At 40.5% G+C, this 14,510-nt stretch overlaps 2 protein-coding genes across 2 annotated transcripts in view; one reads left to right on the top strand and one right to left on the bottom strand.

Moving 5' to 3' along the window:
- Window positions 1–6,016: 6,016 nt before the first annotated feature.
- Window positions 6,017–7,352, bottom strand: LOC105383662 (U3 small nucleolar ribonucleoprotein protein IMP3). The gene is made up of 4 exons (XM_048626070.1): window positions 7,155–7,352; window positions 6,862–7,073; window positions 6,577–6,752; window positions 6,017–6,111 (listed from the first exon to the last, which is right to left on the bottom strand). The coding sequence occupies exons 1-4, from the start codon at window positions 7,289–7,291 to the stop codon at window positions 6,088–6,090; spliced, it is 549 nt and encodes a 182-aa protein (XP_048482027.1). The 5' UTR covers window positions 7,292–7,352; the 3' UTR covers window positions 6,017–6,087.
- A 3,213-nt stretch (window positions 7,353–10,565) lies between these two features.
- Window positions 10,566–14,510, top strand: part of LOC105383681 (nuclear pore complex protein Nup205) — a 35,742-nt gene continuing 31,797 nt past the window's right edge. The window contains exons 1-9 of the mRNA XM_048626072.1: window positions 10,566–10,738; window positions 10,968–11,128; window positions 11,371–11,491; window positions 12,051–12,228; window positions 12,595–12,795; window positions 13,035–13,116; window positions 13,285–13,379; window positions 13,737–13,876; window positions 14,272–14,423. Of these exons, the coding sequence (XP_048482029.1) occupies window positions 10,723–10,738; window positions 10,968–11,128; window positions 11,371–11,491; window positions 12,051–12,228; window positions 12,595–12,795; window positions 13,035–13,116; window positions 13,285–13,379; window positions 13,737–13,876; window positions 14,272–14,423 (1,146 nt within the window). The 5' untranslated portion in view covers window positions 10,566–10,722. The remainder of the gene's footprint in view (window positions 10,739–10,967; window positions 11,129–11,370; window positions 11,492–12,050; window positions 12,229–12,594; window positions 12,796–13,034; window positions 13,117–13,284; window positions 13,380–13,736; window positions 13,877–14,271; window positions 14,424–14,510) is intronic.

Below are 14,510 nucleotides of genomic sequence, written 5' to 3' on the forward strand. Positions count from 1 at the left end.
CCGAACGAACGATTAATCGGGTTTCATAAAACTATAGTACCTGGTCCGAACGATCGATTAATCGGACCTAGGTATAATAACGACTTGACCATACCCGAACGATCGATTAATCGGGATGGTCATGAATACTAGCTGGTAACCCGAACGATCGATTAATCAGGTCACCAGCCAGACCGATGTCTTGAACGATCGATTAATCAAGACACCGGTTCGATAGAGTAGGCGTGGACAAGCCGATCGATTAATGCTTGCCACACTCTACTTCGATACTCTTACAGTTGGTTGATCAAAACCCGGCTCGATCGATTGCCGGATTTGATCTGAAACAATCAATAAAATAATCTGTAGCTTCTCTCTTAAAGATAGTTTTAAAATAAACACAACATAGTTATAAATACCTATATAATATTTATATAATGCAACAAACAAGAATCTAATTAATAATATATTACTTATCTTAATTTAAACGATTCATAATCAATAATCAAATGCATTTTATTCGACTTCACTGCTATCTGAATCGTTCCCGTTAATATCTAAAGCGGCAATATGGATCCATGGCATCATGCGATCCGCCGCGATGGTAGTTGGACGTCGACTTTGAGTGCTATCTAGCCCAGCGACAGGTGCGACTATATATCTGTCCCTCCCTAAAACTTTCGAGACACGATAGGGACCTACGTAAGACGGTAGAAGCTTCTTGCTTTGGCCGTCGTTGTTGAAACAAGTTCGCGTTATTTTAACGAGTTCACCTTCAGCATATTGGCGAGCTGGTTTCCTACCTCTATCATATCTCTCCTTCTGTCTGGATTGTTCCGCATCGATCCTGTCCTTGACTTCAACTCTGATATCAGAGAGGTCACTCCTATCGCGAGTTACCTCTGCAATCTCGTCAAGCACAGGCCTCATTTCACCGTTCATGCAGGTTCCAAACAATACTTCGGAAGGAGTCTTTCCAGTGGTTTTCTGGATTGTATTGTTTAGTCCCCATTGGATTTGCCCCAAGAGGCTGTCCCAACTCTTTTCACCGTGCTTTATACACAAAGCTTTCAGGGAGTCAAGTATAGTGCGGTTATACCGCTCGACTTGCCCATTGGACCTGGGACTGGCCACAGCATTCAAAACATGCTTTACGCCTTTGTCCAGGCAAAACTTTTTAAATGTATGGGACGTATAGCAACTCCCGCGATCACTAATAAGTCGTATAGGGGCCTTGAACGTGCAAAAAATATCTTCCAATGCCCTAATAGTGTTCTGGGTGTTGGTGTTCCTAACCGGCTTTATAAAGCAGAACTTTGTGAAGGCGTCTACGACGACGATAATATGGGTGAAGCCCCGGTTCGACTTAACAAAGGGCCCAAGGTGGTCAACATGTAGCGTATGGAAAGGGGCCTCTACTTTAGTGATGGGATGGAGAAGGCCCTCGCGCCCATTGCTGCTGTTCTTCGCGTACGCACATTCTATGCAGGCGTTTACGTATTTTTTTACAAATTTAGACATCTTGGCAAACCAATAATGCTTCTTCATACGCTCGAGAGTCTTTTCCACCCCGAAATGACCAAGGTCATCGTGGTTCATGCGGCAAAGTTGCCACCTTGCACCCTTTGGAACCACCCATCGGATATTATCTTTATCGCCATCTAAATAACGGTACAACCTATTGTCCTTCACGACGTAATTGTCTCTAATGTAGCGCAGGCCTTCCTCATCAAGATCACTATTTAATATATCCCGAATCCTACGTAACTCTGTGTCACCGAGCTGAAGTGTTTGCAGCCAGTCATCATTGCTAATAGACATAACCGTCGGACACTGATCAGAAACAGCTTCTTCGTTGGCTGTCACAGGGTTGCGTGATAATGCGTCAACATGACACATCTTCACCCCCGCTCTATATTCCACTGTACAGTTAAATTCTTGAAGCGACAGCCACCATCGTGCTATTCTTGGAATAAGGTCTCTCTTAGCGAACGTAGAGCGGAGTGCGCTACAGTCTGTCATAACCTTGAATTCTTTGCCAAGTAAGAAGACCCTAAATTTTCGAAGTGAGCACACTACGGCCAGCGCCTCCAACTCATAGGAGTGAAAATTCTTCTCCTCCGGGGAAGTTTGTCTGCTGTAGTAAGCCACCGGACGAAAAGAGCTCTCTCCTGCTTGGCGCTGAAGGAGTATGCCACCTATGCCGTTCCTACTCGCGTCAGTGTGTAGCTCGGTCTCCGCCGCAGGGTCGTAAATAGCTAGTATTGGCCTGTCAACTAACCGAGCTTTCAAGACTTCAAATGCCTCCTCTTGAGAAGTGCCCCACTGCCAAGCTTGATTCTTCTTAAGCAATTTGCTGAGCGGGTAAGAAATCTGAGCGAAATTCTCAATGAATTTGCGAAAGTAGCTCGCCAGCCCGAGAAATTGCCGCACATTGTGTACGTTCTCGGGGCGAGGAAAGTTGAGGACGCACGATATTTTCTTTTCGCCTGGTCTTACTCCCTCAGCGCTAATCTCGTAACCAAGATAGTCAATTTTGTCACGTAGGAAGTCGCATTTGGCTAGATTTAATGTAAGATTAGCATTATCTAACAACTGTAAGACCTCTTCCAGGCGTTCCAGACATTCATCAGCGTCTTTGGCAAATATAAGGATATCATCGATATAAGCCGTCGCTTTGTTGAAGCGTGCAGAGCCCAGCAACTTGTTCATCATACGTTGAAACACTGATGGAGCGTTGGCCAAACCGAACGGCATACGATTAAATTCGTATTGGCCGTCCGGCGTGACGAACGAAGTCAGATGTTTGCTCCGCTCTGATATCGGAACCTGATAGTACCCTGATGACAAATCAAGCGTTATAAAACACGCTTGGCCATTAAGTCGGGCAATCTCGTCCTCAATGATCGGCATTGGATACCTTTCCTTTACTGTGATGGAGTTCAGCATCCGGTAGTCCACACACATTCTCAGAGACCCATCTTTTTTGCGCACTAGGATTATCGGACTGGCATATTCAGATGTGGACTCTCTAACTATACCGGCATCCAGCATATCGCCAACCATTGTGCGTACCTTTTCTCGTTCATAATGAGAAAGCCGGTATGGTCGATAGAAAACGGGTCGCTGGCTATTCAGCTCAATGGTCATCTCGGCCATATCGGTACAACCTAAATTGTTGAGTGAGGATGTAAAACAGTGTCGATACTTCTTGAGTATCAGAAATAATCGTTGTTTTATCGCATCCGATACTCCACTACCGACCTGTACCTTACTGTCATCGAAATCTACCTCAGGCACTGATTGCATATCTGATGGTGAGATGGCAACTCTCTTGACAGAGACGACTCTTTCTCCGCGACAAAGGGTTGAATTTTTGGTAAGCCGGCATGTATCCGAAAATGGGTATACAGCCACCCAAAGACGACCATTGACTGCATGATAGAGTCCTCCACATACATAGTATTGCTCGTTAGGTTTACCGGCTATGTTACTTTTTAGTAAAATGTTACTATTGTTTACCACATCTACCTGCGTCCTAATTGATGCCGCACCGTAAAGTTTGACATTTTCCTGTGGGTATAATTTGACTAGTCGCTCGTTGTCGACGCTAACATCTGAATTGGGCATCTCCATACCAATGTCAAAAAATTGGAGTTTTTTTGGAGACTTATAGACCAAAATATGGGGTTGTTCCGTAAACGATTGTCCTATCAATACTGGCATCTCCAATAACGCATCCTTTACAACCTTACAGATAACCCTGGCCACAACTCCATCGACACTTATTTCTAAGAACAACTGTCCTAGCGACTGTACTACGTTGTTTCCAAAGCCCTTCATTGATGTAGGAACAGAATTGTGCTGCAATCCCATCCCCATGATAACCGATTCTCTTATGAGAGTTACCTCGCTACCAAAATCCACGAAAGCAAGCATCGTAACACCATTGACGGTAACTTCCTTCGTAAACTTAGAATTTGGATTTACGTTACTAAGAGTCTCAAACGAGTCAATACACATTGTCTTTTTGACAACATCGGTGTGACCACTATTGCTGCCGACTTGGCCGCGGGCAATATTTTCAGGATTCTTAGGGTTACTACGGCAAACATCTGCCAAATGCCCGATCTTTTGACACCGCGTGCATTTTAATAGGGGCTTAGGGCAATACATAAAACTATGTCCCTTTTCTTTGCAGTTGTAACAACCAGTGGGGGGAACATTCCTATCACCCGCTCTCTGACTTTGGCCGCCGCTGCTACCATTTGTGGAAGAATTATTACCATTTTTAAACTGAGTTCGATCCATAGCAGGGCGCTGTGAGTCTTTGTTACTAACCAAATACTGCAATAATTGATCAGGGTCAGTACAACGCAAAGCAAGAGCACCTGACCTCAATGTCCTATCTGTTAGACCATGGATTATACAGTCTACAGCACGTTTGCCTACGATGTCACATTGATTGACCAAAGTCTGTTTCTCATAAAAATATACTTCTATCGGTTCGTTAAATCGACTTTTCCTTTTCAGCATATCCTCCAAAGCCTGGCCGTAGTTTTGTTCGTAGGGAAAAGCATTAACTAGCTTATCTTGCCATTGTTGCCAAGTAAATAGAATCGAATTTAGACCCTCGTACCATGTCTTGGCAAGGCCTTGGAGTTTCTGCATCGCAAAATGCGTAGTGGTCCTTTCATCCCAGCCATACACCGAGGCGCATTCGTTGACTTTCTTTAACCAAACATCAATACGTTGGTTTTTGGTGGAAGGGTCAAAGTTCGGTAGAATGTTTTTGTGATCTAGTTTTTGATGAGGCGCAGCTTGGGCGGATGGCTGTGATGGAAGTCCACATTTAATAGAATTTAATATGTCTATAACATCTCTCTTGGAAAAAGAAGGACTACGTGACCTGGGTAAGTCTCCGTCGTTGCGATGCTCCCGACGCTGCTCTACTGGGGGCACAGCTCCACTGCGACGAGAAGAGCTGCGATGCCGGTGCTCCTCACGGTGTTCGCTGACACGCCGTGGACTCGAGCGCCGCCGGCTGGCAGCTTCCACTCGCTGGCGCTCCCGCTGAAGCTCTCGCTCGAGCAGCTCAATGCGCTCAAGGCTCTGTCCGAGCCCCGGTTCCCTGTGCAGCCGGCTGGGACTGCGCGTCCTCAAGCGGCTGCGGCTTCTGCTACGAGTGGCAGGCCGTAGCTCACCACGGCCAGGCGTCTCGAGGCGTCGGCGAACTGAATCTCGACTTTGTTGGCGCTCCAGGTCTCGACTTCTCCGTTGCGGATGTTCATCCATCGTCCAGTAGCTCGAGGACCGAAAAAAGAAGAAAATAAAAGAAATATTAAACACAAGCATACATTTTCACAAAATGTGAAATATCTCGATAACCGTGCATCGTAGGCAAAATCTGAGCAAATTTTCAACCCCCTTTGTAACCCCCTAGCCCAGGAAACTGATCAAAATAAAATATAAAAATTTCAAAAATACCCTCAAATTTAAACACAAGCATACACTTTCACAAAATGTGAAATATCTCGATAACCGTGCATCGTAGGCAAAATCTGAGCAAATTTTCAACCCCCTTTGTAACCCCCTAGCCCAGGAAACTGATCAAAATAAAATATAAAAATTTCAAAAATACCCTCAAATTTAAACACAAGCATACACTTTCACAAAATATGAAATATCCCGATAACCGTGCATCGTAGGCAAAATCTGAGCAAATTTTCAACCCCCTTTGAAACCCCATAGCCCAGGAAACTGATCAATATAAAATGTAAAAATTTCAAAAATACCCTCAATTATTTAATTTTTTTGCTGTTAAAGCAGCCACGTGGCAAACTTATGATTATAATGGCTACGTGGCCACAGAAAATGTTAAATAGTAATATTAGTGAACTTATAAATAACAAGAAAATCAAGAAGCAAAATAAGGAAAATGCATGGGCGTGCTACTTACGTTTTTTTGGTCGTTTGCCACTTCTGAACTGTAGAAGACACTAATATAATTTAGGAATAAACATAAAATAAATTATTGTACTTGTAACAGATTTTTATTGTAACTTATGAGCTAGGATTATCATATCATCAATGGCTTCCTCTTCATCTTCATAACATATCAAAGTCATCTCTCTGAAAAGAAGAGAATAAAACATATGAGAATGACTTAGTTAGGCATACAAATTACTGTAGAAGACACAATCCTCAAAGGTGGAGTGGAGACAAAACAAACCAATGTGGCACAAGATTACACTCTTTATTCTTGGAAACGAATTTATTAGATAACACTCTTTATTTCTTGGGTACGAATTTATTCTCATAGGTACACATCCGTCTCGGACCGCAGCTAGCAACAGACTGAATCTGCTCAACCAGTCAACCCAACCGCCATTACTATTTCTTTTTTTTTTTTTTAGCTTCGAACTATGGCATTGTCGAATGAATCCTACTGAAATCGGTATTCATTCGACAATATCAAGTAAAAATAACACAATTTTAGTATCGACCCTAACATTATAAATATCAGTAATATTATATGTAGAGAAATAATGGCACTCCAACTTAAGAGGATTTTTATTATTAAACCATAAAGCTTACCATGTCATTGTACTCCATAACATGCTTCCTGATGGCAGAGCCATCCACCCATGTGACGAAGTCCTCCAGTGCTCGGGTGACCATGAATGCGGGGTCCTTCACCACCTCGGGGCCCACTCGCACATGCCCCTGCTCTATGTACTTTGTTGCTTCTTTAAGATTCTCTGACATTTTATCTGAAAAATTATAACAAAAAAAATATGACACAATCTAAGGATGAATTATTAGTGTGTAAAATAATGAGTACCTATATAAGTAGTGATAAAAATTATAGATGAAACTTACTTCTAACCATGACAACAGGGAGCCTTCTTCTGCAGAAAGAACTTGCTGAGACATTAATTGCTAAAGCTAAGTCCCACCGTGTGGGGATGAGGCCCATTTGGTACAGCTTTTCTAAAAGTTGGGCACTGGCTTCCGTCCGGAATTCACTATTGGCGTCGAGGTCTTTTATTTTATTCGCTAGCTCTCGGATTTCTCGGGATATCTTGTTGTACCTAAAACAGAGTCATTTATAATAAAGTTTATGACTACAGGGAGTGAATTAGATATTTAATTATCATAGAAAAGGGTCATACTTTGTGTAGTCTTCGCGTTTCTGAATGTGATACTTTTTCATAACCTTTACTTCATTTAAATTGTTGTCTACCTTCCATGATATGAAATCAACTTTTTTGAGCAATTTCTGCTCATGAAACTTTAATTTACGAACCATTTTGCTTATTTATTGGCTTTTTAACAAAAATGCTGCAGAGCGCACGTGCTTGTTTTGTTTTAAAGATGCGCGATTATCACTAACTAGGTATGGGCGTTATTTCACGTCACTATTTACAGTAACTGGCTACGGGACATGTAACCGAATAACCAGTTTCTAGATATACGACAAACTAGTGATTTTTGTAACCTAGTGATTTTTGTAACCTAGCTTTATTTCATGTCACTATTTACAATACGACAACCTAGTGACTTTTGTAATCTAGTGATTATTGTAAACACGACATAACATTTGTAGACTGAATAAAAGAGTGACAGGAAATAGTTAAGTTGAAAGCGATATTTTGTGTTTATTACACTAATTTAAAACAGAATTTTATTTTTCACAAAAATATACCTCTGCCCTCATACAAAGACATACTTAAAACATCTCAACCTAAACAACTCCCCAAAACACCTTACGATTGCCGAGATATTTACAGATTTAAATTTCCACAAAAATATACCTCTGCCCTCATACAAACACATACTTAAAACAACTCCCCCTAAACAACTCCCCTAAACACCTTACGATTGCCGAGATATTTACAGATTTAAATTTCCACAAAAATATACCTCTGCCCTCATACAAAAACATACCTAAAAAAACTCCCCAAAACACCTTACGATTGCCGAGATATTTACAGATTTAAATTTCGATTTATCCACCCCATTATTTTGTATGTACCTAACTGCATAGTTACAAAACTACTTCGACGAACACCAGGAATAAGTAACGTAGTCAACGTGTCATTATAGTAATACTTCGGTATTGCTTGTATCTAAAATCACGGTTGAAGAAATAGCTAGTTACAAAAATAGCTAGTTACTTAACTAGTGACGGCTTAGACGTCACCGGCTACGTTACGTTTCGTGAAAATCACGTAACGACCCACACCTATCACTAACCATAATCGAATAATTCGATTATAGACTTCATTCAAATTATTCGAATAACCACATCATTCATTCGATTATTGAAAGAGTGAGAAGTAAATACAATAATGTAGAGCGTCATCTCATTCTCCCTATTCAAATGACTACTTTATATTCGATTTCAGTCTTTTCATCTTAAATAAAACTCTATGTCTTAAGCACAAAGTTCATTTTTGAGTGTCAAATTGAATCATTCAAAACATCAGTTCATTCGATTATCAGTCTTTTCATCTTAAATAATACTCTATGCCTTAAGCACAAAGTTCATTTTTGAGTGTCTAATTGAATCATTCAAACATCAGTTTATTCGATTATCAGTCTTTTCATCTTAAATAATACTCTATGCCTTAAGCACAAAGTTCATTTTTGAGTGTCAAATTGAATCATTCAAACATCAGTTCATTCGATTATCAGTCTTGTCACCTAAAATAAAACTCTATGCCTTATAAACAAAACTCATTTTTTGATGACAACTTGAATCATTCAAACATCATTCGAATTGGAAAGAGCGAGATGTCAATATTGAATGTATTGCGTCGTCTCTTTTCCTCTTATTCAAATAGTGTCATTCGAAGGAAAGTATTCATCATTCATAATTCATTTCATCATTCGATTATGAAAATTAGTGGTTAGTGGTTTGCAAATTCGATTATTGACATTAGTGGTATCAAACCATTCGATTATTGCTGTCATTCATAATCGCCTCAGATCAACTACAAATAGATTCGCAATCGCCGTGTGCACTATTCTCTTTCTCACTCAAACCATAGATGTTGCCGACAAAAAAATAAAACCTAAATATGGGGAAATTTAACTTATCATAATAACAAAAACAAAACTTGAGTATATCGTCGGTTGATAGGAAAAAGACACTAAAGGCTAATTTTTCAATAGCCAGACAAAAGTTTTGCTGGGAAATAATTTTGATGCTGTTGCGTCTCAATGTTTCTCAATGTTTGTATTACCCAGATAACATTTATCTGAATATTGAAAAATCAGCCTTAGTGAGTTTTTCCTGTCAACCGACGATATAAGAAAAAAAACTTTACTCATACTTATTTGATTTCAATATAATTATTTAATATACACAAACTGAGTGGATTGTATAATTCATTGTCTTCGTCCAATCGAAACAATCCTCTTCAAAATGTGCCGAACACAATTTTTGTATGTTTCCTTGGTTCCCAATTTGTGCGACCGGTAATGTCTATCCATTTTCTTGATATTTTTTTTTCTGTCGGAAACCTATGAAAGAGATAAATGGATGAGCATGAGCATTATAATCGTGGGCCAAATATGTGATGGGGTTTTTTTTAAAGGAAACACGTATTTCGTATCAATACAATAAACTTTATATTATACAGAAGAAATCACACATGGAAGAAAAAAAAGAAACGAACGTTTCCTCACAATGAGAGGCACCTCATTTGAAAGAGGAGAATGACTTCTACAAAATACAATCTTCACAAAAATCGAATTCGTGCGCCCCATTTGTAAACCCAACCCGAGTCCGTTACAATTTCTAGTATTTTCTTTGCATACTATAATATTTGTGGGTAAAATAAATTTTCAATAACTTGCAACCCCATGTGATTTGTTATGATATGGTACCTCGTAATTTTTACTTAAAACTGATACTAAAAGACCTTACAGTATTAAAATTAGTATCGTTTTATATTAAAATCGAGCCAATAGATAGTACTATGATGAATGTAAGCTTGTTAAACTTGATAGTATCTACTTACATGTGAAAATATATCTCATCCATCATTCCATCGTGTTTTCGTTCAATATGCTCTGTACAACCGAACAAAATCCACCCACCCATGTCACACACTCGTTAAGTGATGATAATAGTCTAATAAACTTAATAAACACCCACAAATCACTAGCAAATCAAAAATAAATAGCATTTAGAAAATTTTGTTGTAACTGTCAGCCTTTGTTTGGCACAGATTTTTCATTTGTTTCATTGTTTGGCACAGAGAACTGACGTAAACAGGCGCCACAGCAAAAAGGAAAAAAAATATTTACAGCTTAACGTTTCTTTCTTACGCTTAATGTAGCTAAGCGTCTCTTTTTCGCAATGTCAGAACTGTCACGATTATACCCCTGTGATAATCGCCCATCATTATTTTGTTTACGATTAATATTCTGTGGTGCATCTAAATGTCATTAACGTCAGATGCAATTAATTTTTTGCTCTGTGAACGGTTCGACTTGCTTCTCCACTTCACTAGTGTATTTCCGGCTATTGAAAAAACATGCGATTTTGATCTGTGATTTTAAGAAAAAAAACTGTAAATGACATAAAATAAAATTTAAATTGTTTGAAAACGACGAGCTGGGATTGTTTTTATTTTACTGTGGAATCTTCTCAAGATAATGTGCTAGCTATTTGCTGTAGTGAGACTTTAGAGTGTTTATCATCTTACTGAAAGAGTTACAACAAGCGAGATGGATATAAGCGAAGGTAAATTCGAAATTATAACCTATATTATTCTTGGCGGTACGAAGGCATAAAATTGATTTATCTTATTTTACGCTCGTTTTTAGTTACGTTTGATTTATCGCGGTGCTTTTTTAACCCACACATAGTTCCAGTTTTATGAACAACGCTTTATAAAATGACTTTTACAATTACAAAGTTTCCATAGGTTATGTTATTTAGTTATGTCCTTCTATACCAAATTGTTTCGCAGGTACAGCAACAGAAGACTTATGGACCCCGTACAAGGAGCTGGTGGCGGTGGTGGAGGGCTACCTGACGCGGGAAGGCAACGGGCCTCCATACGCTGTGCACACGTTTGAAGCTGTGCTGAGGAGGCACAAACAAACATTCCTGTCTTTGTTAAAGAACCCTGTAAGTTTTAATGAGCCACATAAATGCATTATATTTTTAGTGGAGAGTAGGAAAATCATTTGATGAATTACCCTTCCCCTGATCAATTTTCTTTTTAGTCTTACTTTACTTTAGGCTAAAAAAGCATATTCATTTTCTACACCTGTGACTGTTGCAAATTCTTTAGTTTAAGAATAACCTCCATGGCTATAGACACCATATTTTTTATTTTTCTAATTTTTTATTTGTAATGTTAATTGCAGCCCAAGAACCCCACCAGCCGAGATGAGATCCGGAGAGGGATATCAGAAGGAGTCAACTTGCCCAGTATTGGGAGGACCTTGCTCTCCAAGGAATTAGTTGAAGAGGCTATCATATTGTCTGGTAACTGTGTCTCACATTTTAAATTATGCATTTTGATTTTATTATTTTGTACTACTGTCATCAGCCAAGAATCACCACTACTGAGAAGATATGCTTATAACAAAGAGTTGGACTTGTTTCAACTAAATACAATCATTCTTCTTTATTTATTTATTTATGTGTGAATACACATCACATAACTCTTAACAACAACAAAAAGTTGCCACTAATCTTACCAGTAATGCAGGCCACAAAATAAAAAGAAGTGGTATAAATAGAAATAGAAACAGACAAAAATGTGGTAAGTATACAAAATGCAACCTGAAAATGAGATCAACAACTGCTTTTGATTATATTAACCCAATGGTGAAGAAAATCACAGCCACTTTGGCAACACAATCAAGTGTGTGTTTCAGGTTCGGACCAATTACATTGACCAGTTACAAATGGCGACTGAACCAACCAATTACAACTAGAGAATTAGGCACTGTTGCCTAAGGCACTATCTGTAATTAGCTTTAAGTTTTTCTCTCCATTGCATGTTCACAAAAAATAACCCTCTACAACATTCCCCCAACAGACATGTACTCAGTGAACGAGTACCTCTCCCTCGAGCTCGTCCACACGGCGCAGCGGCAGGCGCCGCGGCACCCGGGCCTGCCGCGCGGGCTGGTGGCCGTGGTGCTGTACTATGATGGCAAGCGCTCGCTGGCGCAGGCGCTGAAGGAGATTGTCATGGCGCAGGATGGGGTTTCTTGGTGAGGTTTTGGATTTTTTGTAGAAATGGTTCATGGAACCAGAGGCCAAGTGATTGATGCTAATCTGACTGCCTAATCCTTTCATCACATTGAGCAGCTATTTCTATTCTAATAGAATAGAAAAGAATATATGTTATCCAGCTCTAGTGTTTGTCACCAACTCACTAAAAATTAGATTTTGTATTTAGAGAGATGTTGGGCAAACACAGACTGCCTGCGCTGGAAAGCTGCGTTAGCAGACTGTATAGGTGGTGCTTTCAATTCCATAGATTTTACATAAATATAGTAACAATATGGTTTATCATGGATTACAATTTTTCTTTCACTGAAAAACATAGCTATATGAACATATCACTATTTCCCCAGGTCAATAAACGCGCGCGACGAGATAATCAAATACGTCACTCGCTACGTGGAACAACTAGTCTCCGGCGGCCTTCTCGGCGCCTGCCTCGACGCGCTACAAACCTTCTCGCTGGGAGCGGAGCTGGAGCTTCTGCAGGCGAATAGAGCCCTGCCGCCGCGCTCGCACTACGCGCCGCTCGTCGACACTATCGAGACCACCAGGTGATAATAATAAGGATAGTTAAGTAATTCACTCTAATATTATAGTTATATGCCCTTTTTTAGGCCGAAGATGGCGAAGTGGGTGGGGTGGCGACACTTACTAGTATTATTTACTTTGTGGCGGAAAATTACGTACAAACCTCCGCCTCTAAGGCCACGGCTTCGGCCGCTACGCCTGCTGGCGTCGTGGACGCGGCCTTTAGACTTATGAGTTTACTGTAATGTTTGTTTTGTTACAGGAAACTTCTTGCCGGCGTGGTGTTTGCCGCGTCTGCACAACGAGGGCTATCCAGGGACATACTATTGAGACTGCTTGCTGAGGTTAGAACACACATGTTTGTTTTGTATAGATGCTTCGAAAACGACCTCTGTTTTTATCTGGTAAACTCACGAACTATAATTTCCCAAAGCCCCTAGTAGGTACCCCCTTATGACTTCTGTACCACTTATGCTACAACCCTTAGTAAATATATGTTTGTATGTTTGCAGCAAACAAACGCGGCAGGGCAACGCGAGTTCGACGAGATCTCGCTCTCTCTGCACATGGCTCTGCTGTACGCGCTAGACTTATCCGTCTTGCACAGGTAAATCGTTTACTACATGCTATATATATATATCATATTGTTTTAGTTTCTTTATTAACCAGGGTGCTGCTTTTATTATGATAATGAGTGAGTGATCATCAGTGGATGATCGCAATAAGCTTGATATAAGCCCCTTGAAAGAGCGCTACAACAAGGTTGCATAAGTTACGCGCTACATGTATACCAACAGGGTGTTGCAAAAAAGGATAGGTATACTAAGCCGAAACCTACGTGTGCAGCATGACCAACAAACAGTTTTTGCAACACTTGTAGTTTTAAATCTGACAACATCTGTTATTTCTTGCGATGTTCCAAAACCATGATGGCTTGATCACAAAACTCCCTTCTTCTTTCCAGACGTGAAGACGGCGAGGAGTTGGCCAAGAAGCTGCCCCTTATCCAGGACCCGGAGCTGATCTCCGCGCTGCTGGACGAGCTGGCGCCGCCCACCAACCCCAACCAGTCCGCTGCTGACGCCGGCGAGAAGACTTCTTCAGGTAAGATGATTATGGGAGCAATTTGAAGCCAGTTCCAAATTTGAAGCGGACGAAATAAAAAAAACCTGCGAAATGGATCGTCTTAGGTTATTTAAGGTTGAGTTTTAAGAAAGATTATATTCCTAACAAAATATAATTTATAAATCGATAAATAATATACGCCAGGATGCTCTGAAGAGGTCGCCACAGTCGCAATCTTTTTTATTGTAATTGCAACATTATTCCCAGGCATTAGTTCTAATTTCACGTGCAACGGCCACGCCCCTTATGTTTTTATTGTAAATTATGTGGCTGATTTATGTAGATATAACATGCTGCACACGTAGGTTTCGGCTTAGTATACCCTTTTTGCAACACCCTGTATATCTAAACTATAATTTCACCCCCATTCCCAGGCATCAGAGCTCTGTGCCAGCTATCTCTCGGTCTGGCGCTGGCGGCGTTGAAGAGGGCGCCACAGTCGCTGCTTCGGTCCTCGGGGCAGGAGCTGCGGGCCGACCTGCTGGATCATGATGAGGCGTTGGTGGACGCCGCTGTGGATGGGAAGGTATGTACTGTTATATAATTATGAGGGGCACTGAAGGAGCCTCCTCGATTGACGTGTCACAAAAGCATCAGTTGCTGACTGCCCAGG

This window comes from Plutella xylostella, chromosome 15 (genome assembly GCF_932276165.1).
Source record: "Plutella xylostella chromosome 15, ilPluXylo3.1, whole genome shotgun sequence".
NCBI classification, from domain to species: Eukaryota; Metazoa; Arthropoda; class Insecta; order Lepidoptera; family Plutellidae; genus Plutella; species Plutella xylostella.

Bases quoted from the DNA above. Each gene is read 5' to 3' on its own strand.
- LOC105383662 (XM_048626070.1), bottom strand. From the start codon at position 7,291: ATGGTTCGTAAATTAAAGTTTCATGAGCAGAAATTGCTCAAAAAAGTT. The intron at 6,753-6,861 runs GTAAGTTTCATC...ATAATTTTTCAG, and splicing joins CCCTGTTGTCATGGTTAGAA to ATAAAATGTCAGAGAATCTT. The intron at 6,112-6,576 runs GTAAGCTTTATG...TCTTCTTTTCAG, and splicing joins TTATGGAGTACAATGACATG to AGAGATGACTTTGATATGTT.